Below are 26200 nucleotides of genomic sequence, written 5' to 3' on the forward strand. Positions count from 1 at the left end.
TCTTGTAAATGAAATCATGTCTTACACCGCCTGCTTATGCAGCAGCAAGCTGTGTGAGTGAGCAGCATTTAAAATCAGTATTAGCATCTGAGAGCTGGATATTGTGAAGCTGTTCTGGTGGGCTTGTTTTTCTCCAATTTTGTTTTGTAATTTCAGGAGGCCCCTGGGATTTCACCTTCAATGTCAAGTTTTATCCACCAGATCCCGCACAACTGACAGAGGATATAACGAGGTGAGTTCCCTGCTAATTGTGCTACCAGACAGTGAGCTTACTGAGCAAAGTTGTGATCACTTTTGGGAAACCACAGCAACTGGAAGATTGAGTAGAAATTGTTAATACTGAAGCATTTTTCCACCCTTCAACAGGATGATCAATGTCTTGAGGAACTGTTTGGAGGGGTTATTGTTGTTTGGTTTTAGTGGTTGTGTGTGTGGGGATGCTCCTTCTCTTCACTGAAGTCCACCTGCATAAAGCAGTGTCCTTGATAATCCTGGCACGTGTATATTTGAATACAAAAGTACACTTATGTTTTAAAATAATTTCTTCTGATAGTAAGTGTCCTCTGCTTCTTTTCCAGAGTGGAGGTGACCTTAGGTCCTTCTGTCCTCCATGCTCTTGACTGTGTTGAATGTTGCTCCATAATTAAAAATACATGTTAGAGACAAACATCATGCTTCATTCATCAGCAGTATAAAAAAGATGATGTTCAGTGCTTGGGAACAAGTTTCTTAAGGTCACTATGTTCTCTATAAATAGCTTTTTTCATTTTTATTCCCCAAAGGTATTACTTGTGTCTTCAGCTTCGACAAGACATCGTTACGGGGCGGCTGCCTTGTTCCTTTGCGACTTTGGCTCTGCTGGGCTCGTACACAGTGCAGTCTGAATTGGGAGACTATGACCCTGATCTACACAGCGCAGATTATATCAGTGAATTTAAATTGGCCCCAAACCAGACTAAAGAGCTTGAAGAGAAGGTTATGGAACTTCATAAAACATACAGGTGAGGTACAATGGCTGGAGAATTCGTTTGTGCACGGCAGCATGAAGGCAGCAGGTGGAATAATGGGGCTTTCTTGTATTTTTCCCACCTCTGCTGTATGGGTTTGCTTTCATGCTGCACCAGTTTTTATGGCAGCAGCTTTAGCAGTAAGGTGTGAATTTTCAGCTACTGAGAAAATCAGCTAATCTGAAAAGATTTCATAGTTTAGAGTTATAACAGAATCCTTCCAGTATATAGAATTCTTTCTTCCTGCTTGAAGAAAAAAACATGCTTTTAGTTTAGTTTTGTTTTTTAACAGGTGTTCCATGTGGGAGCTCCTTCTCAACAGTATCCATGAAAATGGGTTTTACTTCATGTGAAAATTCAAGTTTGTTTCTTTTAACCTTGTTCTTTGTCTTTTCATACTTTTGCTCTTAGATTTATGTAATTTTTGGATTGTAATCTGGTTGGAACAGATCCTGTCTCTTTGTGTAGCCTGCAGCATGTTTGGGGTTTTCTGCTCCTCATTAAGTAGCATGTTATAATGTGGAAATATTCCAGATAATGCTCGAGGTATGAAGCTGCAGTCACGCTGTCCTCCTCATGTTTCTGAGTGCGGCAGTGACCTGGGCAGATGTGTCTTGGCCTGGCGAGGTTAGAAGATTCCTGGGAGTCCTTCTGATATGAGATTTGAGAGTCATAAAAGCAGAACCTCTTCCTCATCTTATTTTGAGCTTGTTTTTCTAGATGCTCTCGAGTGCTCTGATTGCAGAAGCTCCGCAGAGCTTAGTGACATGGGGAGCATCCGTGGCCTGCCAGCAGCTTCTGCACAATTCACAGTTCACAGTTCAGATCAGTCCATCTGGGCTTTGGGGGAAAAAAGCCCATAAAACTGCTCCCAGATACTGAGGCCTTGTGGAGCCCCTTGACCTGCAGAAAGCTGCTGGTTGTGACACTAATAACGAGAGCAGAGCAGAGCAGAGACCTTCTCGCAGGCACATGGAAGCTAATAACCTAAGTGCAGCACTGGAGGGTGGACAGAGGCCCTGGCTGTTACCAAAGCTACAATTAACACCTCACTCAACCCCGCAAATCAATACTCTAAATTGATTCCCCTCCATTTGCACCGAGAGGAGAGGAAATGAGGGAAAATAAGTACTGGGCCACTGACAGGCTTCATGACTTGAAGTCAAAGGCCGTCAGCTGTCCTGGAAGTGGCAGATCGCATTGCTGAATTATTCATGGCTGCATTACAAGGCTGCTTCACAGTATGGGATGTAGATTTATTTAATGAACTTGTGTGTGCAGGAGGAAGGTTATAATCTGTCCCCACTTCATTTCTCGTCCATATTCTAACGTTAAACTGTCAGAGGGTTTCCAGTGGAAAACCTACCTGCTGAGCTATGCTCTGTCTCTTGCTGCTTTATTTGCAAAGCACAAAGCGTGTGCTGGAGATGGTCACTGCTCCCAGGTCCTGCACAGGGCACTGTCCTCACTGTGCTCATTGTCCAGCACCACTAAATACCTCTATTTGCATTGCCCACGAGATGTATGCGGGTGTTCAGTAAGAAAGACATCAAAGCCGCGAACAAAATGAAATGTATGCAACTGAATACTCCCCCAGCAGAGCTGTTGGAGGCACCTTGCACAACAGAAACTTATTAACAAGGGCGCTTCAATAACACCGATAATAGCCTCCATTATCAGGATGTTTCTCTTAAGGGAAGTTCTGATGTGTTGCCTCTCCTGCAGACAGGGTACCATCTGTTCCCAGAAAACGGCTCATTCATCTAGTCTGCCCCAGCAGGAATCTCTGCTAAGTGATTTCAGCTGTCCTTGCCTTTCCTTTGGAGAACAATAGCTGGGTTTGGGAAGGTCCCAAGGCGGTACTTCTAGGTGCACACTACGTGTCACCCCTTGCCTTCAGCTTAATTGGTGTTTCTTCCACAGCATCAGGTTTTGTACCTTGCACTTCCTTGCCACAGAGCTTGCTTTCAAGGCCGGTGTCTGTAGTGCTCCGCGGAAATACGGTGCATGTGTTCATGAGGATGTCTCAAAGCACAAATTTGTGCATTCTGAGTAACTTAATAATTAATCATCTGGGCACAGATTTGTTTGTGTTCAAAGCAAAAGATCTAACGAGTAAATGGTTCTGTGAAGTCTGATGCGTCCCCTCTTAACTCTCCATGTATGAGAATACCAAGCCCTTCCTCTCTTTCCCCAGATCCATGACTCCAGCCCAAGCAGATCTGGAATTTCTTGAGAATGCAAAAAAGCTGTCCATGTACGGAGTTGACCTTCACCAAGCCAAGGTGAGAATGAGTGTGTGTGCACCAACTGTAGATGTTGTAAATTGATCATTCTTCCCTTGGTAGGAGCAAGTTTACCCATTTCAGGAAGCCTTCTTTGAAAGATATAGGAATTAAGCTGGCTACTGTTACAAAAGCATAGACACAGAAAAGAAATGCTCCAAGCATTGTTGCAAGCATTGTAAGAGAAGTGATTCTTCCTGATTGCTCATTATTTAAATATTATAGGAAGCTTTACAAAGCCGCTGATGTACACGGCTCCTTGCTCTGAGGAGCCTGCAAGGTGAGCCACTCCCTGTGAGGTGAGGCACTGCTCTCAGGGACATGCAGGGTAGGCTCCAGGCACAGCCCCTTGAGCAAACAGCATCACAGAAGGGAGGAGACTGCAAGAAATGTGAAGGAAAAGCAAGTCTGGCCCTGGCTGCATAAGGAGCTGAAAATGGGAGTCTGGGAGATGGGGGGATGAATTAAGAGCTTCATGGAAAGACAAAATAATTTGAAGTAATTTGGAGGACAAACATTGACCTGAAACTTGTAACCCTAACACCGGTCTCCACTTAAATCTACCTTTTCTTCCTCAGGACTTGGAAGGAGTGGATATCACTCTGGGAGTCTGTTCCAGTGGCCTTCTTGTTTACAAAGATAAGCTGAGAATCAACCGCTTTCCTTGGCCCAAAGTCCTGAAGATTTCCTACAAACGCAGCAGCTTCTTTATTAAGATTCGGCCAGGGGAGGTACGTTGTGACTTCCTTGGATTGTTTTGTTCAACTACCTTCTGATTATCACCAACTAAACAAACTGGAAGGTAGCAAGCTTTCTGCTGAGTGGGCATTTTACACTCTCCTGTGTTTCTGTTCTTGACTTGGTGGCAAGTTCTGCTCTTCAAGTAGAGCGCAACTTTGCTGAAGTGCTAAAAGAAACGGTGGAAGCTTTAAGGTGTCATCCAGCACCACCTCCTGGCACAGCGTGGTATTCCCACATCCAGGCTGAAAGCAGTTCCCAGCTGAAATTGATAGAGGACTTACTCCTTTTTTGGAAACATGGCAATTCAAAGGCTTTTTGTCTTGCTTTCACTTAAAACAACAACAACAAGGAAGCAAATACACATCCAGCGCAGTGCTCTTGGGCAAGAGCTGCAGGCAGGGCAGGTCAATGGGCTGAGGACCGGGCTTCTTGCCCCATTTACTTCTTGCTAAACCTAAATAACTTGTGTTTCCTGCAGCAAGAACAGTACGAAAGTACAATTGGATTCAAGTTACCAAGTTACCGGGCAGCAAAGAAGCTGTGGAAAGTTTGTGTTGAGCATCACACGTTTTTCAGGTGAGTTTTCTAAGTCACAGGCTTGTCTTTGTCAGTGTCGACTAAGTAATGCTGTAGGTGAAAGCGGAAAATGAACACTCATTCAGTGTTCCTTAGCGTTCAGCAACAACTAGAGTGAAATAATTGCAGGGAAAATTTGTTGCAGTAAATTTCTAGGCAGCTTCTATGTGAGGTCTTCTATTTTATGTAGAGGTGGTGATTATTGTTAGTATGTGTTGTTTCCTTAATTGAGCATATGCAGAGACTGCTTTAAAATTAAAATAATACAAATGTCTTTTAATTTCCCTTGACGTGCTGCTTCCTAGATCTAGAGGCATGCTTTTAAAACGTGCTTGTGTGGTTTTCAGGCTGACTTCCACCGAGGCCATCCCCAAGAGCAGGTTCCTGGCGCTGGGCTCCAAGTTCCGGTACAGCGGCCGAACGCAGGCGCAGACCAGGCAGGCGAGTGCCATGATCGACAGACCCGCGCCCCAGTTCGAGAGGACAGCGAGCAAGCGGGCCTCCAGGAGCCTCGACGGAGGTTGGTGCCTGGCGATTCGTTGCTTTCCAGCAGCGTCCTGGCTGGATCCAGCACGATGCTGTTCACTTGCTGTGTGTCTGACTCTTGCTTTGATGAGAGGTGAAAGGTGATTTAGTGGATTTAGAGTTTTGACTACTTTGAAAATTTTTAAGTACTACTTAAATACTACTAGATTGCATTCTTTATTTAAAAAAGAAAACAAAAGTATAACTTCTCACTTTAATACCTGGATATAAAAGATAAACCAAATAGTACCACCAAGCAGTGGCTGACAAAAATGGTGCATGGATGTAGGTGGGTGTTGAAGGTTTATTGCAAAGTTCTGGTATTTCCTCGTTCAACCTCAGCATGTTTTCCTCTTAGCAAATCAGGAATTAACCTCTACCAGGATGTTTGTTTAATGTAGCTTCTTAAATTACATTGTTTTCCTCAAGGGGGAGAGTTTTGCCACTCCTGTTTGAAACTTTGTTGGTGTCTGTTAAAGGGATGCTAATATTGGAGCTGGTGGCACATCTATTAGGTGTGCTCTTCCCTGACATTTCTAAACGGTAGCGGCAGACTAGAGGAGGTGAGGTGTGAAAGGGGGAGTGCGTGAGTTGGTTGCCCGTGAGCTGGGTCGTGGGGTGCTTGTAAAATCAGGGCCCGGGGCTGCAATCCCGTGCCTGAATGTCAGAGCATGGAAAGAGCAGCCTGTGAATGTAACGCTTCTGTCCGGGTTGAAGTCTGCAGCCTTTCTCCATCTGCTGTGTGGGCAGTTGTTAACATGTGCGCCATTTCTTCAGCTAAACGTGCGACTCAAAAAGTTGAGTTCAGAGCCGTAGAGGAAGAGAAGCAGGAGGAGGTGGTGGTGGTTGAGGTTCCCGAACCAAAACCCGCGGATCAGTTCCGAGAGAAGCCAGGTATAGCGGTGGTGGCTACAACTCTCCGCAGCGCCTTTCCTATCCTTTCCCCACTGAGACGCCTTTACATGCTTGTTCCTGACAACTCTGAAAAGTTTCACCAAACCTGGCGGCTTTCTTTTTCGTTTCTTTGCAAGAAGAGTTTCGCAGCCAGAGGATGGGCAGCTCTGGGAGCCTGGAGACTTGTTAAATTTCTGCCTTGCACCTGGCTAGACAGCAATTTGGGGAGGTGGGGGAATGTTTAGGATGTACTGGCACTTAAGACCTGTCTCCGTAGTAAATTTTGGTGGTTTTATAAATGCGGATTAGAAAACTTCAAATTTCTTTACCTGTGATCCTGAAACTTCTTGTAAAGCTTCTGAAAGACTTCATCCCTGGAACTGCTTGCAATTTTTAAGCCTATTTTGGTTTCTGTTGGTGGTTTTGAGAAATGCCTTCCATTTTGCTACATGGAGCCTAGATTTCTCTTAAGATAGGTATTATTAATAAATATTAATGCCCTCTAAACAGAGGTCTGTAGGTACAACAGGATATTTGAATATTAATGAGTGTATCAGCAGTCGTGGTGTCAAATATTTACTTTCTTCCTCACTTAAATAGGGAATGCCTGTGGTGTGTTAGGACTGGAGATAATTCATATGCAAATGCATTGTGTGTTTTTCTGCTTCCCTTCTTCTACCTTGAAGGTTTTACAGTGTGCTTGTGACATTGCTGCTTTTCTGGTCTGAAATCTAGATCAAGGTTTCCTTGAGTGACGTGGCTGACTCCTCTACCTCTGTCTCCCTCTCTTTTCCTACTAGTCAGCATAGCCTGGCAGTGAAAGCCTGTTGCTGTAAAAGCAGAAGATGGAAAGTTAGGATTTAAGACCCCAGGACAGATGGCTGCATGTCCTTAATTTTCAGATTTGAGAGCTGGGAGCGAGTGAGGTGCTCGAGACCAGTTTTCCTGTCCCCCCCATAGCTCAGCTCTGTCCCTGCCTAGGAAAGAAGCTCGCAAAGCTTGTTCACGTTGCTTTTAACTCTCACCTAATCCACTGCTGGGACTGGCAGTGCTAGAAGGGCTGACAGACAGTTACACTGTGGAGAATTATTACTAATCAACCTGGTATAGAAACTTGTTGCTGTTCTCAGACACTGCCTGGGCGAGGAATCTCCGCTCCCTGTCTCCTGCTGTGTGTCCGTGCCGGTCTCCAGACGCTTCACTAATGCATGCAAAACTCTTTCTAGCCAAGCACACGCTTGAAAATTTTGAAATGAAACCCATTGCAGAGGAGGAAGAGGAGGAGGAGGAGAAGGTAGAGGTGGCTCAGGTTCCCGTTGCCAAGCCAAAGCCGCCAGAACCATTGCAGAAGCGGTCAGGTACAGCCGCAGCAGCGCGGTGTCGGCCGCCCGTGCTGCATCCTGCGGGGTTGAAGTGGTTGAAGTGCTGTAGGACAGAGGCTGTGCTGTTTGCAGTGGTGTTAACGCCAGTAAAATCGCAGCCTGGCTTTGCAGGTGTGCTGGGCCCTGCTGCTGTAACCCTGGAGTGTTTCCTACCAGGGTTTGCCTCTGCGTGAAACGCGAGTGGAGTGTCGTGCGGTGGCTTGGCTGTGTGCTGGAATTAACGGCAGCTTAACGTGTGGTGGCCTTCTAACACTCCTGGGTTGCTGTCCCTAAAAATCAGGCTGTGGGGGTCACTTCCATGCCGCTCCTCCCCAGCTGGGTTTTCTTTCAGCAGCTTCGCAGCTACACCCCTGTCATAACTCTAAGCAAGGTCGGTTGTTACAGAAAGAGGAGACTGAAGGTGTGGAGGGGGTAACCATGAACTTCACCTGGTTTTGTGAACATTATGGCAAACACTGAACCACTCCTTGCACTTGGTACCTCCTGCAGCAGAGCACACAGCAGCGACTGTGTTAGCCCCGAACCTGAGCACGTCTGAGAGTCTCCTACTGCAGCCACCCCTTCTTCTGACTCACCTCCTTCATCCTTTTTCCTCCTCTTGATACTTTTCTTCCCATTTTCTTGACCAGGATGTTAAAGATCTATATTTTAAGTTGTGTACTTTGGAGTAGTGCATTGTACTGTGTTTAAATCCAGAGCAGCATATCAGAAGTGCTAGAGGTAGGTAATCAAGTAAACCTAACTAGAGTAATGCAGTTCTGGCCAGAACACAGCTCATTGTTGAATGGCAAAGGAAAAGCTGGGTGCCTTTTACCATTTTTGCCATGTCTCGATGCTCTGAAGCACTGTGAAAGAAGCACAAGTCCCTAAATAGAGGTGGCCTTGCAGATTTACTGGCGGCTTTGTTTCCCTTTCTGTATGGTCTTCAAGGTGCCATTTTAACACACACACAACATTTTTAGCCAAACATGTTCTTGGCAATGTTGAGATAAGCCCAGCTGAAGAAGAGGAAGAAAAATTGGTGGTGATGGGAGAATTAGAGCAGGTCCTGCAGGAGCCGGGTACCACCACGACGGCTGTTCCCACAGCATGGTTCGTGTGTCATCTTCTAAGCCTGACCGGCTGCCATCTCGCAGCCCCTGTGTACGACCTGTCCGGCAGCTGTCACCGCTTCTGGGGCATAAATAACACCAAGATGTTGGGCTGTTTGCCTTTGTGAAGGGATAACAAAATACCTGGATCGTGGAAGTGAGCTGCCGAGCTGAAGAATGGCAGAGAGGATGCAGGGAGCGGTGGTGTCTTGGGCTTCTAGTATGGATTGCAGGAAGACCTGGTGTCCAGGATTTTATTTTAAAAGTGGAATTTTGGTCTGATTTACAATTATGATTTCTTTTTTAATGCCCAATTTTCTGGTGTCGTTGGCTAGCTGGATGGACACTAGTAACCTAGTATTGGCTGTGGTAATTTGCACAGTGTGCCTTTTCCTTTATAAACTATGACTCTGTAAATATGACTAGGTATATTTTTAGTGGAATGGCCCAAAAAGCAGTATCAGGAGAGCCAAATACTTTATTGTGTCTATAGATAAGCAGTGTGAGTTACTTGCGGGCTGGCTTTCTTGCCTAGGATTAGCTTGAATATTGCTGGAAGTGTCAGCTCTCAGGGATCAGGAGCGTGTCTGGGAAGTCAGAACTCACGGAAGGAAGGAGGCAGTTGATTTTGTGCATACCTAGTGCTCTTGTTTAAGACAGTCATCCTCTTGAAAGATGATTTCTTTGAAGCATGTTGTTAATTTCTGCATTTTCACCGATTTGGAGATAATGGATATCTTCTCAGGATGGTGTCTTGTGCTGCAGCAGGAGTTACCCATCTCAGACCACAGTGTGAGTCTGCTTTGAAGGCCACCTGGACGTTGCTGTAAAGTTTTATGGAGAAATGCTTGTAGTGTTCATTGTAGTAGTTTCTTCTTTGGATTGCTGAAAAGTTTGGGGAAATGGGACAAAAAACGGTGTTGCTCTTCTAGAAACCATCCGTTTCTGGTTGAGGACATCCAAAGGAGGTCAGGAATTCACCACAGCTCTTAAGTGTTTCTATTTTGAAGGTTGCATCGTAATGGACTTCTGTTCCGATTGTGTCTGAAAGACCCAGGAATCAATGGCACAACATCAAAAATAGATTAGCCTTTCTGGCGTGGCTTCTCTGCAGAGTGCAAGCTTGCTTTTTGTAAACCATCTCGTGTGGGGTTTTATTTTATTTTATTTCAACCATAAGGAAAATAATCTCAACTTTCCCATACTAAACGCACAAGCTGCTTTGCTCAACATCTTCTTTCTTTTTCCCCCTTTCCCCCTTTCTCCCTCCTCCCTTCCTTTTGAAACTACGGCACTGTAATTTGGGAAGACTTTGCCTGGAGCTTTGCCCACTCTGAACCTTGTTGCTGTCTCTCTCCCCCTCAGCAGTGGCAGTGATAACACCCGAGAGGAGCCCCCGGCCCACCTCCGCCCCAGCCATTGCCCAGAGCCACCTCGCTGAAGCTGTCCCAGCTAAGCCTGATGCGAAGGAAGCCATCGCTGTGTCCAAAGCAGAAAAGGAAGCAGTGAAAGCTGAGACCAAGCGTGAGGAGATCCCACCAGAGAGAGCCAAGGCAGAGCCAGCTGATGCATCCAAGGTATGGCAGTCTGGGCTCTCTTTGGAAGAGGCTGGTACCAGGCTGGAGCCGCAGCTCAAAACCAGCCCGAGCAGCAGCTCTGGGCACCTTCCCTTCCTCTGTGATGAGAAAGGGGATTCCTCACCCAGGCAGTGGATGGGAGGGAGGTACGGGGACGTGGGGCCGAGGGAATTCCCAGCCCTGCCCCTCAGGATACAAAGAGAAGGATGTCCACGTGAAAGCAGGGTGGTTCTGCCTTTGGTAGCTCCAGCCTAAACCCATCTTGCTGATACATCACTTAAAAAATGGGCAAGAATTGCACACATTGATATTTGAGTTCATGGTACTTGAATTTTGGGGCTTACTCTTTGCTAAGCTGTCTGCTGTTTGCTGGTATGACAGCAGGAGGGATTCCAGTGAAAGCACTGACACAGACCAGGTCTGCAGCCAAGCATCTAAACATTTAATTTTTTTAAATTAATATGCTTTTCCCTGGATGTTTCTGAAAACTAGGCAGAAACTTCCATTGCTAACAGTGCTGTTCAGACCTTGAAGGGGAGTTATTTAAATGAATTTTTTTAAAGAATGCTCACGCTTTCCACAGACCTCTGCTGGTGTTGATATGATACTGATACTGTGTATTGGTATTAAGTCAAAATGATGTATAAAAAAATTGTTCATATTACAGTGTCCTTAATATTCTGCAAATGTTATTGACTGGAAGCTTTCAGTGTTGCAGCCGAGGTGCATGCCTTGAGTTACAATTTCCACATTACCCAGAAGTTCAGTTGTTCTCTGCATTACTGGAGCCACATTTTTCCTGTGACATGTTCTGCATATGGTCTTGTATGCATAAAAGCCATTAGATGTATGGTCTTGTGTGCCATACTCCCTGGGAGATCGCTGTCAGTTAGGGCTGGGAAGTGGAGGTGAAGAAAGGACAGCTGCTTTAAAAAATTTCTTGGCCTGCATGGCCAGTTATTTCTAAATAAAAATGCTAAAGGAGATTGTCAGGACATTGCTTTGAGTATCCCTGTTCCTGCACGGCTGCTGACCCTCCCTAGCATTAAACTGAGAATAAGTATGTTTTATTCATCCCGTTTCCCTTATTACAGGTTTGTGGGTTTCTTTTTCCTTAAATGCTTAAATTGTGTGTTGTTTTTTTTTTCCTTTAAATGTAGTTGGGGGGGGGAAATTGTGGATTTGAACGTGCCAAATTTACCCTGTTTCTCAAATGTAGCTGTATCACTTCTTTTAACACCCCCTGATGCTTTCACCTTCAGAGTATTTGGCAATCCAGTTTCCCTAAAACACATTCCTTAAAATGTTAAGACAATCTGGGCTCTCTACTCACGGTCAGTAAAGAACTAAATTTGTGCTGCTGGGTTCATTTTAAAGATAGGTCTCTTCTTACTGACCGTACGACCGTATCACAGTATCCGTGCGTAACATCTCATTTGCTGGTTTTGAGAAGTTCTGCGTTGGTCTGAACAAGTTGCTTTTGGTACCGGTCTCCCTGGGAGATCCAGCTGCAAATGAGGTCCTAAAACATCGCCTGACAAATCTAACGCAAGTGGGAAGCCAGCCTTCAGGAGCACTAGAGAGCACTAGCTGCAAATGCAAATACTTCTCAAGCTGAAAGAATTGTTTCGACTGTGCTGTTGAACTAACAGACTGACGGAGAGCTGCGGTGTTATTAACTCCTTCTGGCAGGCTGCATGTTGGTTTTTGCATGTTCACCCAGCATCTCAAAACCAACCTGATGCAGCTGTGTTTTGAAACTAAATTGTCTCTTGAAAAAAAAAAAAAGTCTACTAACAAGAAATGTTTTTACCAATTTATTTCTTAAATGTAGGTGAGGAAAACGCACATTGAGGTCACAGTACCCACTACGAATGGTGACCAGCCCCAGGTTTGTGCCGATAATTCAGTTAGGTTGATCACATTTTTGAAGGTTCAACATGGTTAAATGAACCAACAATTTTTGTTTTTTTGTTTTTTTATCACTGCCACACAGCAGCAGCCTGCAGAAAAAGAGGAAGAACTGATAAGAATGAGGAAGGTTAGCCATTTTCCACTTTCACCAAACAAATTTGCCATATCATTCATGCATACGTAACCGATTTAAAAAGACAGTGCTCCAATTTCTTCATGTGCTTTGGGTTGGGTTTTTGTTTTTTGTTGTTTTTAAACTGCAACTATCAAATACTTGATTTCAAAGTGAATGGCTTTTTCCCATAGACAGTCTGATTGCTAAAATTTGCATGTTGAATGTTAGAGAGAAACATATACCTATAAACCTATATGACCTGTAAAGTTTATGTTTGCTTCTCTGGAACAAATTTAGTTAGAAACCAAAGAAAACCGTTCAGTCTGCATTCCCGGAAATGCAAAAAAAAAATAAATTAATACTTTTTTTGTACTGATTGAGTAATAGGGGAAAAAATCAAGATGGGAAAGTGTTTTAAGTATAGTTACTATGCACATTGAGACCGTGTAAAAATTGCACGTAGAGCACCAAACCAGCCTAGTACACTGTGGCGGGCATGCATCACTATCAGGAATATGAAGTTTTGACTTCGTGCAAGGCTTCCACGGCAGCACAGTGAGCTGTCTCTTTGTGGAGAGCAGTCTAAATCAATGCAAAAGCCGATGAAACACTGGGAGCTGTCTCTTTAAAGGACCCATTGCATTTTCCCATTCTCATGAGCCCCAACTTCCATTTCCTGGTGGTGACTCGGTGCAGGCGTTCTTGTGGCTCCGTGGCCCATCCCACACCGGCACAGCGCTGCGCTCCAAACGTTGAGTTAACTTTTTAATTTGCCAATTTGTGAATCCCGCAAGAACAACATTTTAATTTTTTGTGCTTTTCTTTTTTTTGTTCCCCCTTTTCTTTCATTTTCACAGAAAAGATCAAAGAGACTAGATGGTGAAAACATTTATATCAGGCATAGCAATTTAATGTTGGAGGTTTGTATGAACTTGAAGCTTTTTTCAGTTGCGTTTGCCTAGACCTTCTGCATTCTGTGCTGAACTTTTTCTTCCTCTTCTGCTGCTGCCGCCTTTGTTTTTGCATGCCATTGCATGAAAGACTTTTTTTTAAGTACGCTTTTGCATGCTGACAGTAAACATGACAATGCACAAGCATTCTTCCTTCTACCTCTTCTGACTTTCATTCTCTCATACTTACCCAAAATATATGATTGGCAGAGCCGTGTGCTCAGCCTGCTCTGTTCTTAGACCCGTGGGTGATGAGCTGGGTGCTCCTATCGGCACGAATTGTGGTGGGAGTGCTCGTCTGCAAGTCTCTCCTAGCCTGAAATAAATGATTTTCTTGTGAGCAAAGACAGTTTATAAAAAAGTAAATTAAATTTCAGTGACCACCATGGCATTCAGGCCACTGGGCCAGCCACGTTGCTTAAAGCAGAGGCACGAACCAGCCCAACTTTCAGCTGGGGCCACGTGGGACAGTCGCTGTGATCCTCCTGCGACCTCCCTCTTGCCTTGCAGCATCCCCAGCAATGGCTTGGTGCTGAGCCCCTGGGGCTGGCCTGGTGGCTCTGGGCGATGTGTGGCTGCAAAGCTGTTCCCTTTGGCACTGGGAGCCCTTCACCCTTGGTTCCACCCAAGCACAGTCTCAGAACAGAACGTGCCAATCATATATTTTCCTACACACCGTGTTACAGAAGACGTTTGTGGCTTCTGGTACTCTGTTCCTGCCTTACGTGTTTCTACTCAACCTTGCAGCACCAGCAGCTGGTAGGGTTTCCCTGTTGGTATCTCTCAAAAGTTGAAGTGTACTAACTGCCTTCTCCTAATCTGAATTTTAAACGTTTTGCAGCTTTGGGGTTTTTTTTTTGACTGCTACAATTTAAGCTTTCGGACACGAGCGAGCGGTCAGCAGACGGGCAGAGTTCGGCCACCGCCGGCGCGCTGCGAAGACTGTGCCTGTCGCTTTCTTTAGGCCAACGCGAGCAGCTCCTTCTCCCCTCCTCCACGCAGAGCTTTTACCTACACGTTGCTCCTAAGTGGCTTTTTCCTATCAGTGTGGCACTGGGCTCTGCTCCCTCGCCCGCCTCCACCCGGTTCTGTTGCAGGTGCTCCTGCCCTCGCCTAGAAAAGGGCTGGCCCCGGCGCCTCCCCCCTTTGCTTCTTTTTACTCCCTGCGTTTGGCAGATCGGGTGACTTCCAGCACAACTGCTTGCAGAGAAGTACTCCACACTCACTGCTGCTTGGTTTTATGGAAAGCCATTTAACGCCCAGTGCTCAGCAACCTGCGCTCCGTGGTCTTAGGAAAAGGCAAAAAGACGAGGGAGAGCTTAATGCTCCGAGAGCTTGTTCCTTAAGATGCTTTTTGAGACCGGTTGTGGCTTCACGTGTCACTCCGGGGCTTTAGCTTCTCTGCAGACTCTCAGGACCAGCTCGTGGCAGGCAGGCGAGGGGCTTTCTCTTCTCTCAGCCAGGGGCACCCGGAGGGCTCCTGGACCCACGCAGAGGTCCCAGCGGCCGACTTTACCGCGGTGTCCTCAGCAGACCTATTCGTGCTTCTTCTAATGAGCAAGCACTTGCCTCGTGCTTTTATCTGGGACAGATGCCAAAGCTGTTGTTTCCCCAGCACCATGCCAAAAAGAGCAAATGTTGTTAATGAGGCGGTTGGGGCTATAACCCCGTAAACTGAAGGTGGCGTGTCCTGGGTACGCTGCAGGAATGCAGGTATCGGGGTGGGGTGGAGGGGGGCTTCCTGTAGGGATGCATTTGCTTCCAGAAGCACTTGTTCTCCCATCTTCTAAAATCTATGGGCTGAGTCACAACTAAAAGCATAAAAAGAGCAAAATCTGCCAGTGATGCTTCTACTGACCTTACTTTCCCCTTTTCTAATGAGTGAGGCTTGCTGCTTTTTGGCACTGTCCAGAAAAGTTGTTGTTTGGCTTAAGCCTATTTTATGCAAAAGCTTCGTTTTAAACCAACTGTTTTGCTTGCAAGGAAAGGCTATTTCTGAACACATCAGTCGAACTGAGCTGACTTGCCTTGAAGTCTGTGCATTTATGCTGTAAACTGGCATTGCAGAGTAGAAATCTGGCTCTTTCCAGATCAATAATTTCAGCAGGAGTTTCCTGATTGATCCAGCATAAAGCAAATTCTCAGCTCAATTGTAGAGGTCTGCCCTCTCATCTTCAGTTCTGAAGTCTAAAGCTCTTATGATAGCTTCTGGAGATGAGAGGAGAAAAAAAAATAAAGTGATGGGGGTGTTCTGGGACCACAGATAACTTCTGATAAGATGACAGAATAGATACAAAGAGAATGAGTGAAATTGGAAAAAAGTTCCTTAACTTTAACTGCATTTGTACCCTTGAAAAGTCAGGCTAGCAAAGGGAAAAGAAAGCAAACCCACCCAATTTAGAAGCCTGAAATTGAAGAACCCAAACAAACTTAGTCTTGCAATTCAGTAAATCCCACGTGCCGAAATCCCACGAGCTAACAACTCGGCTGTCATCTGTTTCGGTGTAGCTTGAGCTGAAGTGACGGCAAGTCTCGCTCCTGGCAGACACCCCGCTGTGCTGGTTGCAGATTTGCTCACTACAAGACGAGAAAGGAGAGAGGACGTTCCCTTGGTGTGTTTACAGTGTGAGCACAATTGATGGAAGTCGGCAACATCTCTGCTGAGTGCAGCTTTGCTATGTGGCAGCGTAGGCAACTGTAGGTGCCTGTCTCTGTGCCTCCCCATTCATTCTGTCCTTTCGCTACCAGGATCTAGATAAGACCCAGGAAGAAATTAAGAAGCACCACGCCAACATCAGCGAGTTGAAGAAGAACTTCATGGAGTCTGTCCCGGAGCCTCGGCCGAGTGAATGGGACAAACGTTTGTCCACTCACTCCCCCTTCCGAACGCTGAACGTCAACGGGCAGATTCCCACGGGAGCGGACGGAGTGAGTACCCTGAGGCCATGCGGGGGGAGGCTCGCTGCGTGCCCTAACGTGCTGCATCCAGGGACAGCCTCGCGAGCTCAGGTCGAGCCTCAGCTCCCCGGAGCTTTGGTTCCATCTGAGGTGACTTTTAACATGCCTAATGGTCTCTGAGAGAATGACTGCTTTAGTTTTAGTACCGTAAAACGTGATTTATCTTTGTGAATTGTATAAAAACGTGGGAATTCTTCACCTGGTTTCGATAATGCTTTTCCTAGCGTTGCTGTCATCCATGCTGATAGCATATTTCACATGGTTTGACTTATTCCTGGTGTCCCCCAACCCCTCAAAGCCCTAAATTGAAGGGAACATTGCAGGTAATGCAGTGCAGGAACATTCGCATGCCATCAGTTTCAAATGTCGCTGCAATCTCCAGTTAATCCAGTCACTGGGTTTAGTCTTGCACTGGGATCTGCGAGTGCACACAGGTGTGAGGTGTGCTGCGATGAGAGCAGGGCTGTTCCTACCTGATGGAAGGCTTTCTCCTTGCAGAAGCACTGCCTGTACGTCAGTAGCCACGTACATTCACAGTCCCCTCACTAATTTCCTCCAAAAACCCCCAGCCTTTTCAAAGAAATGGAGATGGAGCAGCAGAGATGTCTGCCAGCTTGTTTCTTCTTTGATAATAGGCAGCTTCTCTCTTTATATTAATACTGGCGCTTCCTGGCTCAGATTTGAAGCTTGTGAGTGAAAGTGGTAATCAGTCCCTTAAATAATGAATGAGATTTTCATTAAAACTGAAAAATTGAATCCTGACTGCAGCAAAGGCAGTCGCAGAATCTCTCCTGCTTTAACCCTAGCTTCTCCCCTTCCTGCCCACAGCTCTGCAGATAAGCTTCCAGGTGCTTTTCATCCCACTGCAAGGGTGGCGTTTGTTAAACAGAAATAATCTTGCGGAGGATGGAGGGTTATCAGGATGGATACGAGGGGCTTTAGTGGCCAAGTTTACTACAGACTCCTCAAAACATAAAGGCCGTGAAAATTGTAGGGATTTTTTTCCTGTTATCAAAACAATTTCCCTCCCACACCCGCCAAATTAACTTGTTGTCATCCTTGGAATTAGCCTGTATAGCACCTGGATGAACTTCACCCTTTGGTTGCTGTCTTTTAGTGCAATTTCTGCAGGAATTGGCAAAGCAGGGCACAGCAGAGCGACACAGAGCTCTGCCTGCTGTACCAAGTGTTTTATGGAGTGCAGGTGGAACAGAGCAGGGGCTCTCAAGCTCAGCAGCTGCAGTTTGAGAAAGAAATTCTTGGTTATTCAGGAGAAATCCTTGCGTGGTGATGGCATGTGGGGTCTTAGGGGGCTGCTGTGCACAATACTGGATTGATGTGGGCTGGGAAGGCTGCAGTGCACCACAGTGACATGAAGATTGGGGTCAGCCCTTGATTTGCATTTCTGGAAATTCACTCTGCCTCTTAATATGCTCCTTTGAAGCAGCCTCATCTCTGCGATGGAGGTGGACACATTATGCCGTGAACTTCCAGAAATGCATCTTTGAGATGACACCTACCGGGAAGGAATTTTTACGTGACCTGCACATCAGTGTGTGATGTTTAGGGCTGGTGAATAATGCAAAGCAATCCTATTTCTACTGCTCATGGTGGTATCACAACCCTGCTGTGGTGGTGAAGGGGTGTTCTGCCAGGGGCTGCTTTTCTGCTGTTCCCGTATGTTTTACTGCAAGACAACTGAACCTTACACGCTTTGTGTGTCCAGGTCAAGAAAGTCACTGTCCTATCTTCTGAGAGACAGGTTGGTGGGCTTGAGGTAAAGCTGCTGTTCGGATATGTGCTGCTGAACCAGATTTTTGCTATTGCAATGGCACCGAGCAAAAACTCGAGAGCAGCTGCTGGATAACATTTTTCTTTTGGCTACATGGAGTAGTTTCATAACTCACAGCCTAACACTTGAGAGGACTTTTTGCACTGCTGCAGCTTTTGCAGCTTTCAATTTGCTTCCTTTGGTGCATGGCTGGTTGGAAAAAAGCTGCATGAAAGATGTAACCGTATATTCGGAGAGAAAAGCAATTATGAAAGATTAACTGTACCCTGTTCTTTTTATGTTGTCTTTCTTTCCGTTTTTGTTTTAATGATCATGTTACTCTTGCATTTTATATTTTCTTTTGCTGCCCAGTCTCCCAGCTACTTTCTCCCTGATACTCAGCACTTAGGGGTGTGCAAAGAACCAGTCCCAAAATACCGCACTGACCAGAGGAGGCTGGCTCAGCTGAGAGAGCTTAGAGCCAAGTTCTTTCTTTCTTAGGTGCACTTGGGTTTGACCACAGCTGCGGACCTGAAGGGCTGGAGAGCCACTTGGACAGGTCGCAGCAACACTTCCCACAATCTTGTCTTTCTCCAGCGAAAGTGCTAGAGCCCTTGCATGATCCCGTGTGATGATTTATTCATTCTGGGTTTTCACATTCTCGAGGCTCCAGAAACAAAAGTGCTAAAACACAGAGCGAGATTTCAGGGCTTTGGAGCACTCGTGCTGGCAGCCTGCCTGTTCCACGCTCGGGATTTCTAAGATGTAAAAGTTTTTCACTTGTTCCAGTAGAATTTTCAAAAGTTGAAATTTTGATACTCTTGTCAGAACTTTCAAAAGATAATTTTGTACCTGCACTGAAGTCTAAATGTTATTTAACAAAAGCTATTTTTTAAGGGCACTGTAGAATAGGAAGTTGTCAGAGACCACGTTTTGTACTACACCATTTCTCTTGGTGATGCCACAAAGCTCCCTTTCTGCCGAACCATTGCAATTCCAAACACCCTTCAGTAGGCTTCAACCATGCGCTTTTCTTGGAGGGCAGTTGCAAAACACACGTGGATCGTGATGCAGGGATCCATGAGCTCTGTGAGAGAACCATATTTTGCAGCTCGGGTGGCAGGGTGATTCGAGCTCTAAATAATAATAAATAAATAAATAAAAACTCTGCTTTTAAGAGCAGTCGATTAGCACGTTGACAGGAAGACTGTCCGAAAACTTTGCACACCTCCAAGTGTCACGTTGGGCACTTTCCATCTGTCATTTTTGTTCATCTCTCTCTGTCTTTCTTGATCTCCTACCACGAAAGCAGACACAGGAACGTCCTCTGTTAGTACAGGATGAAGACAAACTAAAAAAGCAGGAGATACCTACTGAGACAGCCTTTCCCCGGCAAGCAAGTGAAGAAACTCTTCCAAAGGTTTCTATTCCAATTCCTGAAGAGCAGAAATCCCTCAAAAAGTGTCAGCTGTACTCTAGTATTTTTCCTTCTCCGCGTATTCCCTTTATGATGTCTTTTCTTGTGGTGATAGCACTGACTATTTGGTGGCTGCTCTTTCTCTGAGTGGGAACAGGGTCACACTGAAACCTCAAGACCAAAGCTCCTGAATCTCTTGGCCGTAGCCTCTGCTGCATCTTCCTTGTCCTGGTCTTTGATCTCCGTAGTTTGCTGTCCCGGGGAGGGACGTCCTGCAACGCTAGCGTTAATCCCTCTGTCTTTATTGTGTAGCTGTGATCCGGGGCCTGGCAGGAGTGGTAATGGATTGCCAGATCTATTTTGACATTTCCTAGAGCTCTGCGCACAAAAATGAATTCTCTAAATCGTGTCCCCAATTCCAGAGGCTTCAGCTGTAAGAGGGCAGACTGAGAACATAAATCCATGGCAGGGGGTGTTTGCCTCTGCAGCCCTTCTCGACTTAATGTAGCAATTGCTGAAGACTTCTTTTAAGCTCGTTGCTTTGAACGTAAGCTGTTCACAAGCAGAGGAGCATTTGATAGTGATCCAAAAGCCTGAAGAGGCTTCACAGCAATGTGCTGAATCTAATCCATAACCACTCCTTTTCTAGGAAACAGATTGGCATTTAAATAAAAAGTGTTGATTGTCAGTGCTGCTATTAGTGTTAACTTATAGACAGGGACAGGCAACTTTTTGATTTTCCCAGTGGGAAGCCTTCTGCAAAGCATCAGCTTCCCTCTCGCACCCGAGTTCTCATTTCAAAGAAAATCCATCGCGTTGTAGGAGAAAATCCATTAGCAGGAACTACTTATTGTAAACATAGATTAATCATTTTTTCTGAACCTGGTGGTCTTGGTGCACTTCAGATGTGTTTTTTAACTTGTTGTGAGCTAACTGAAGCATGTTTGCTTAGGTCACAGGAATGGAATAACCTGTTACACGTCGCCTTGTTAGCATGTTGCCTTTCCCACTGTTCGGTTCACCCCAGCGTGTAAAAAGACAATTGTGCTCAGGACACGGTTCTAACGTTAAAGCCATCAATTGTTTTGACTTCCTTAACAAAACCGTTGCATGCCGCTTGTTGTTTATTGCCTACAAATGTAAATGTCTGGAAAATGCTCTTGTTTATCCAAGTTAACTTGATAGTGAATGCGATCGAGCCGCGAAAGATGCGAGAGGAGTTGCTCTGCCAGGCTGAGCACAAGAGGTTTGCGAGCTGGAGGGCAGATGGGACTCTGTGTCTAAGGGGTTTCTTTTCTGTATATAGCAATTATGGGACTGAGCTGAGCCAACCGCTTCTCCTTCCAGTAGTAATGTGCTTTCTGTTGCTTTCTCTAGAGTAGTGGTGTAGAAGCAGTTACTTCTGAGAACAGCCACCAGTGCCAGCAGTGTTGGCAGCTGCTCCAACAGCATAGAAGAGAAAGGAGTAGAACTCTATTACAGGGACTAAAAAGTGTGAATATATATAAATATGTGTATTTATAACCCTTTATAGGTCTGTATCTGTGTGAACAGTGTACTTTAGGAAGCTAGCAAATACGCTTACAGGAAAAAGACGCAAGGCAATTAAGGTTTGTGCGTAACTTGGCATGTGCTGCCTGGTCGGAAGGATCCTAGCATATCACGGACTATTTGAGCTGTCTCTTACTCTCAGCGTGTAGGCTGAGGCTGTCTAAACTCTGTCTCAGAAATTTAGGTTGCAAGTGGAACCCTTCGTTTTGATCTCCCAGGAATCTTTCTGATCCGACCACTCTGTCCCCAGATCTCGTAACGTGCTCCGATGAGTTCACCAGTTTGTGCCTTTAGGACTTTGTTTTCTCTGAATGCTGATTTTCCTCGGAAAGTATTCTTCCCTTTTTAATACACTGCCTTTGATACACAGTCTTCCTCTTTCAGCAGTAGAAATAGCAGAAGGAAATGGGTTGTTCAGTGCTGTATGGCTACAGGTGTGGTGCAGCTGGATGGAGAGCTGCCTCCTCCTGCCTGTGCAGCAGCCGTGGCCGCTCGGTGCGATGCAGGGTTCCAGCACTGCTCGGGATGCCTGTGGATGAGATTCAGGAACATTATCTTGAGAAAGCGGGCCTTGGAGAGGAGAGGTAGGAAAGCTAAAGAAGGATGCTGAGGTGCCGCGTGCGATGCAGAAGATGCAGGATGGAAGAAGCTTTCCAAAAAGTTTACCCTTCAAAAATTGGAGCAGACATAAGGAAAAGCAGGGACCATTTGTCCTCCACAGCACGATGTGGGGAGGGAAGGGACAGGGGATGTTCAGCTCCTTCTCTTTCCTTTTTCTGTCTATATTTCAGGGAGAAGAACAGCTTAAACATGAACCTTTTAAAAAGCCATTGCTCAGGTTAGCTGTCACGGTGCTGTTTGAGGATTGCTGCATTGAGCACTCTTTGGGTTACTGCGCACCAACCGATGACAAATTCCTTGAAGCCATAACAGTGGCTTTTGCAAAGCCCTGGTTTCTGCAGCTCTCTACCATTTCCAAAGGACCTGAAGTCTAAAATCTTTGCCCAGAGCAATGTTTGAACATAAGCATTGCTCAAGATAATCTTATCACAGAGTGATGAGAGATGCGCTCTGTTGGTCACTGCAACACAATTATTTAATTAATTAACATGGTCTCTCTCTCACTTTTCCTTTTTTTAATTTTGAGATAAGGCTGGTTGTCAGCAAAAAAATAAATTAAATTTCACATTCTGAGAATGCTCAGGAACATTTTTGGAATTTATAGAGCAGTTATCACTGAAGAGTGTAAAGAAACTGAACAAACTCTTTATATTTCTATGGCAGTGTAGAGGCCGGTTATCTATATTCATTCAGGTGGATATGATCTTTAATGGCAGGGAAAGATTGTAGCTTATCAGGAACAGAAACGTCATCTTGCCCGTGGCAACCTTCCTAGGGTCTCGTTTTTGTGCGTTAGGTATCTTGGGCACGTTTGTGCTGTGCTGGTTGATTCCCAATTTCCCTGTTTTTTCCTGACGTCCACTCAGGTTGCTCGGTGTTGTGCAGGGGAGACTTGACACGATCTGGCTTAGTTCAAGGGCAAAGGTCTCAGGTTTTCCTAAAGGAACTAACGTGTACTTTGCTCCCTTCTTCCTCAGGAACAAACAGGCTGCAATGCAGGCTGCAAAACAGCACCATGCAGTGCTCATGGTGGTAGGATTAAAAACCCCTGGTTGTGCGTGCTGCAGTTCCACCCTGTTGCACAACTCGGTCATTTCTTCCAAAGGGAAGCTGAAAATGTCTGCAGCATGTAACTTCACCCAGATCTTCAAGGGAAATCCTGATCCTTCAGTGTGACCTGCTGCAGAAATGACATCTCGGTGACTCTGCCATGCCAGTGGCTTAGCCACTAGAAGACTGCCAGTGCTTTGCTGTTAATTAGACTTCCCCAGTGCTTTGCAGTCTGACTGCTCTGCTGCAGGGACACTTTGGTGCTTCCACCTGGATTCCAGCCAGCAGCTGGAGTAAGGGACCAGCCGAGGTTCAGTCCCTTCAGCTTTTTCCATCGCACAGCCTGTGGTTGGCTCTGCGCTTACTTTCTATTCCGAATCTTCTTATCCTGACAGCAGCTTTTCTGATCTCCAGATAAAATGCAGAATGGTTTCTTAGGCTTTCATGCTTTGAGAAACGGTGAATATTTAGAAGCAGCAAGTGCACCTGAGCCTGACCGATGGCTTCAAACTTGGCTTCAACTCTGAGGCTGCATTAGGTAGTGGGCTCTGTATACGATGTTTGCTGGTGATATCGAAGAGGCATGCAGTACTGTAAAACAAAATCCACCTTTTCTTTTCCATTGTTAGAAGATAACAGAGAGATTAGGGTAGACAGCTGGTATTGTCTGCATCTCCTGTCGTGTGCTGCTTTGCTTTTCAACCCAGTGGGTTGATCAAAGATGAACTGAGTCTCTACAGGAAGGTTGTGTTAGGATACGGAGTTGAGCATAAGACCAGTTGTCCTCCCGTACAGTTTGTGCAGTAACTGGGGATGGCCCTAAAGAGGAGGAATTCAATATTTGTGTCTAGCCCTGAAATAAGGAGAGGTTTCCTTGGCATTCCTTGTTTGCAGGACTGGCCTTGCCCTCTCTGCACCTCGGGGCTCCTCAGGAAGGTTTTAGGTGAAGCCTCTCTGTGTCAGCAGTGGGAATTTGTCACTCTGAGATTATCTCACTGTTTCACTGGGTTTTCTTCTTCTTTTGTGGTCATGAGTTGATCACACCTGTTCTGATGTAACCGACTGAGGTAGGATGCTTCCCAGAAAAGCTTATCCCAAGGAAGAGTTAGCGATTGATTTCAAAGCGTTTTGGTCTATGCTCTCTAGTGCTGGTGATGTGGGAGACCCTGCCCGTGGTGTTTTCCTGGTGTCCCTGCTTGCATCTCTTGGGTTGTAAAGCTGGAGGGAAGGCCTGCAGGCTGTGGGTGAAGGCTGTCCTAGGAGCCTTGGTTTGTGCCACCTTGTGACCTTCTAGCAGTGGTACATGGTTGTGTTGGATCAGTTTGTGGGGACTAAAAATACTTTCTTTTTTAACGACAATGCTCTCTTTTGGAACACTTTTTTGGCTTTGTATTTTTTCTCAGATTTTTCTTTGTAAATATGTACATTTATCATTAATAAATGTTATTGCAAATCAGATTCTTCTTTCCACTGCTTATTAACAAAAAAGGCTTATGACCTGTGCTGTGACTTGGACTAACTCACGTATTGCTTTCTCAAGCCAGGCACCATCAGACCCTGAGCATTTAGCAGCTGCCCCGTGCGGTGGGATTCAGGTGGGGTCTGAGAGCCAGCACCTGGCTTGCAGCTGGACACAGCTGTGCGAGCTTCATCCTGATGTGCAGAGGAGCGTGCAGGCTCAGAAAGAGGCCAGGATAATTTGATTCAGGATTAAATCTGTCTCGGTTAAGAGCTTTGTTTGCAGAGGAGCCAAAAGATCCAGCCCTCTGCTAAATACTTAATGCAATGCTAACTTCTCACTCTTGAGGCTGAATGGTAGGTAAAATAGTTTGCAGAAAGTCTTTGGAGAGCAGCAGTGTCGCAGGTCCTGTGTTTCTGTGCTGTTCCTTTGCCAGTAGCTGCAGTGACGCCGAGGGGTTTCATGCGCTGCTGTTCGGTGAGGATCGTCCTGTGCCATTGTGCCACTGTGAATTCCCTGTGCTGCACATGGTGCCCTGCAGCTTTGAGAGCCTTTCCCTGTGGCATTGTATTAATTTGAGGAGAAAAATGCTCCCTTCTGTTTTTTTGAGTGAAGAAATCGCATTCCTAATGAGCCCCTGCCTTTCTGCTCGGCGGCACAATGCAAGTCTCACATGAATTGGAGCTGGTTGGAGCTGCCCAGGTTGTGACCATGGCTAGAGGCCATAGAGAGAGACATTTTAAATTTTAGCTCCCAACTTTTCTTCTGTGAGATTATTTACTTTTGGCTGAACTGTTCAGCTTACTCTCTCTTGCTCTGAGCAGTCATGGAGAAGCAAGCCTGGCCGTGCCGGAGCAGCACCAGCTCTGCTGTGCCCTCCCGATGAGCCTGCATCAGAGCAGAGCCCAAACGTTGCCAAACGAGGCAGGCAAAATGCAGCAGTACAGAAGTGGTGTCGGTTATAAGCCCTGCCAGTGTCCTCACTCTGTTTTCCATTGCTGCAGCTAAACCAAATCCGAGGCAGCGTTTGGAATGCCACCCGCAGCTTTTTCTCTGCTGAGGGAATTTGAGCCAAGCAAAACACGGCTCTGTGTGAGGGGGGCTGGCACCTGGAGGGATGGGAAGGGTGGAGGGAAGAGGGAAGTGCGTTTGGAAGTGTCTTCTTCAGCAGCTGGATTGTGGAAACTTAAGCATCGATCTGGAGGTTGTTTCATCTTGCAAAGTAGTTGATGCAGTGCACTGGAAGGGGCTGCTGTGTCATGTAATTTCTTGGGATTCTTGTTCATGACAGCAATATAACCCTTTCATTAAGCTTAAAGCATGATCTGTATTTTCTAGCCTTACCTTTAACTTCAGTTAAATTCTCTTTTCTCTTTCTGCTGTCTGACCGGGCTGGTCAGGACGTTGCAATCAGATCAATGGCAATCGAAAAACCTGCCCAAAAATGCAAATCCGTGGGTAATGGCAGTCATTTTCAAATGCCAAGCTTTTGTTGAATGGCTTCTAAACTTTTTTACTTCTATGTTTAAGGCAAAGAAATTCTCTAAGACGTAGCAGGTACTGTAAAATAAGGATATCTTGTTTTGTGCTTTATAATACTTTTTACTCAAGTACTTTGACAGCTGTGAGATTGAGCGTTCATCATTTGATCTGGGATTTCTTACTGGTGAGTGTGGCTTGCTGCAAAAGCAACTTCATCTACTCGTGCATCTGTAGACGTCACACTGAGCCTGTTAGCTTCTGTGCATACTTGTTTGGGGATAACCTAATAACATGCACCAGCGTTAGCTGCTGCAACGCCCTGCTGAAGAAGAAGGCAATGGGAAATACTAATTAGGATTTATAGCATTGGATGTGGTTGTTGTATGGAGTTAGCACGCATTGCCATTTAATATTTTTAATAATTTTTATTACTTGTCTTTGGTAATTGACAGGTTGACTTCATTTTGGCGATCCTTAAGTTTCCAGTGAGATAGGAATCTCTTTGGGGCTGAGGATAATCGAAGTGTTGCAGGGAGAAGGGCAGCAGAGCAGCATGCTAGCACGGGCTGCAGCAGCAGTCGTGCAGGAGTTCTGCTGGGAGAGGAAAGATGCAGAGCAAGGAAATGGAAATTGTCCTTGGCAGTGCGAGGAGCGTGGTCAGGGCAGCTGGTTCATGTGGTTATATCCCCATCTGAAATAGCAGGTTCTTAAAAAAAAAAAAATTAAAAAAAATATAATTAAAAAAATACAGGCAACCATAACTTTATGCAAAAATACTTCGAAAATAATCCTTTCAGTATCTGGTATCAAAGCCTGTTATTAATTTATCCCCAG

General features: G+C 45.6%; 1 protein-coding gene across 28 annotated transcripts in view; it reads left to right on the forward strand.

The window, feature by feature from the left end:
- Positions 1–26200, forward strand: part of EPB41 (erythrocyte membrane protein band 4.1) — an 86328-nt gene that overhangs the window by 46381 nt on the left and 13747 nt on the right. For 8 of the 28 annotated variants that reach the window (XM_084497449.1, XM_084497448.1, XM_084497435.1 and 5 more), the window contains 14 exons: positions 157–232; positions 783–1001; positions 3205–3292; positions 3871–4023; positions 4512–4609; positions 4957–5129; positions 5912–6028; positions 7255–7386; positions 9867–10078; positions 11913–11969; positions 12075–12119; positions 12965–13027; positions 15806–15985; positions 17742–17777. In XM_084497449.1, coding sequence (XP_084353575.1) covers positions 157–232; positions 783–1001; positions 3205–3292; positions 3871–4023; positions 4512–4609; positions 4957–5129; positions 5912–6028; positions 7255–7386; positions 9867–10078; positions 11913–11969; positions 12075–12119; positions 12965–13027; positions 15806–15985; positions 17742–17777 — 1649 coding nt within the window. Of the gene's footprint in view, positions 1–156; positions 233–782; positions 1002–3204; positions 3293–3870; positions 4024–4511; positions 4610–4956; positions 5130–5911; positions 6029–7254; positions 7387–9866; positions 10079–11912; positions 11970–12074; positions 12120–12964; positions 13028–15805; positions 15986–17741; positions 17793–18158; positions 19103–26200 lie in introns of those variants that run through there. The other 20 variants (XM_084497452.1, XM_084497440.1, XM_084497444.1 and 17 more) reach the window with 17 other exon arrangements.

Source organism: Aythya ferina (genome assembly GCF_964211825.1).
Source record: "Aythya ferina genome assembly, chromosome: 24".
Lineage (NCBI taxonomy): Eukaryota > Metazoa > Chordata > Aves > Anseriformes > Anatidae > Aythya > Aythya ferina.